At 46.5% G+C, this 2100-nt stretch overlaps 1 protein-coding gene across 1 annotated transcript in view; it reads left to right on the forward strand.

The window, feature by feature from the left end:
* LOC311373412 (guanylate cyclase soluble subunit alpha-2-like) overlaps positions 1 to 526 on the forward strand; it is a gene marked incomplete at its 3' end in the record, with an annotated part of 10485 nt that extends 9959 nt beyond the window's left edge. Inside the window, exons 5-6 of the mRNA XM_084490195.1 lie at positions 306 to 429; positions 513 to 526. Coding sequence (XP_084346321.1) covers positions 306 to 429; positions 513 to 526 — 138 coding nt within the window. The remainder of the gene's footprint in view (positions 1 to 305; positions 430 to 512) is intronic.
* Between the last annotated feature and the right edge of the window lie 1574 nt (positions 527 to 2100).

Below are 2100 nucleotides of genomic sequence, written 5' to 3' on the forward strand. Positions count from 1 at the left end.
ACTGCAGGTCAACAGAGGCCTGTAGGGCCCGCTGCTATCTGGACCAAGGATCAATACATAGAACAACAACTGACAACTGGTGCGAATACAATTAATGTGGCCTTTTTGCAAAAACAGAAATTGTGTTGTGTGTGTACAGTCCAAACCAGCTCTATGATTTATGATCATTTTATTGACGTGGGAAAGAAATTGCAACAAACAACCGACTTCAATGTCAAAAGCTTGTGTCGGGTACCCCTGTACCCCTGTACCCCTGTACCCCTGTACCCTGTACCCTGTACCCCTGTACCCCTGTACCCCTGTAGCCCTGTAGCCCTGTACCCCAGTACCCCTGTACCCCTGTACCCCTGGACCCCTGTACCCCAGTACCCCTGTACCCCTGTACCCCAGTACCCCTGTACCCCTGGACCCCTGTACCCCAGTACCCCAGTACCCCTGGACCCCTGTACCCCAGTACCCCAGTACCCTGTACCCCTGTAGCCCTGTACCCCTGTACCCCTGTACCCCTGTAGCGCAGAGGTCCTGATGATCCACGCTTCTCCTCAGATCCTCCTCTCTGCATGTGGTGCTTCTTGTTCTCACCGTTACTTTAAGATGTCTGATTCCTTGTCCTTTAGCTGTGAGCTGCTATTCCTCAGATCAGCGTCTTAGTTTTGTACCTTGCGTCATCGTCCTGTTTGGGGTTAAGTCCGCTGGTCGGATCCTCCTCCACTCAGATAAATGATCAATCACATGGAGGGAAGAGGAAGGAGCGACCAGACGGTTGAAGTACAGACAGCAGACAGTTCAGCCATCCCAGGGCTTCTGCTAACCAGACCAACCATTTTTTATTTAGCTTGGCTTGTGGGACACAGCAGGGCCACACAGCCCAGTGGCAATTCAAAGACAACTCTGGCGGATGATGATCTGAGTTTGTTAGTGTTGTTCCTGTTGAAGTCCATCCACACAGGCTGGTTGTAACCAAGGCGTTCCCAGGCTGGGAGAGCTCATCTCCCAGCGGGTGTGCGGCCCGTGGGTTGGATCTTGTTGCCACCTTGTCTTTGTGGTATCATTATGTGTAGACATTGATGTTTCTTGTGTCTTCAGGAGACACACAGTACAACACAGTGCCCCCAAAATCAATAAAATATGACCTACTCACATTACTTTAAAAAAAAAACCTGCAGGATTGTATGCTCCTCTGTGTAAGTGTTCTGCTGCCCTTTGCTTTGTCTGTAATTGGATTTTGCAAATGTGATAATGTCCTCACAATTAATAATGTGAAATCTCACAATTCGCTGCACTGGAGACGGTTTCCATGGCAAAGTAGCAGGTGTACATTAACATATTCCCCTGTTTCGGCTCCATGCTACGATTACTTTTAAATGTCACGGCGATGCCCAGGTAGAGGGCTGCTCAGCGTGCGCTCTGGTTATGACAGGGTGGTGGGAAATCTGTTTCACATCAGGTGAAGCACAGATTAACATGAGAATGACGTGTATCTGTAATGCCACAGGGAGGGGACCCTAATCATGTGTCTCCAGTCTCATTTAATAGCACAATGATGCCCACTTTTCTTCATGCTACTTGGAAATACCATAATAATAATAATATTGTGTGACAGACGCACAGAATTTGAATGGTGTTGTACAATACTTAACTCCTCGTTTGGAAACAATATGAACAATCCCTGGCTATGAATCTGCTGAGATGACTCAATGAAATGAAATAGAGCTGTTTATTAAATTGATAAATCTTTTTAAAATTTGTATTCTATCTCTCTCCCAATCTGTTTTTTCTGTCTCTCTCCCCCCTCTCTTTCTCTCTCTGCCTCTCTGTCTTTCTATCTTATCTCTGCCCTCACCAACTTGCCTCTGTTGAAAATCACATCATTAATGCACAATTGAATCCATTGAAATGCAGTTGTGTGTGTTTGTTTGCGTGCGTGTGTGTGCCACTAGATCACAGTGGGGGCTGGTTGGGTAACGCTGTCTGAGTCAGAAGAGAAATACAAAAATGAAATATATTAATGTTGACCCTTGAAGCTCAATATAAACATCATCTAGATGCACCTCAACCAGGTTTGTTCCTGCGTGTGTCCCAGTTTGTCCTGGGGTGATT

This window comes from Micromesistius poutassou, assembly GCF_964030765.1.
Source record: "Micromesistius poutassou genome assembly, contig: SCAFFOLD_1056, whole genome shotgun sequence".
Lineage (NCBI taxonomy): Eukaryota > Metazoa > Chordata > Actinopteri > Gadiformes > Gadidae > Micromesistius > Micromesistius poutassou.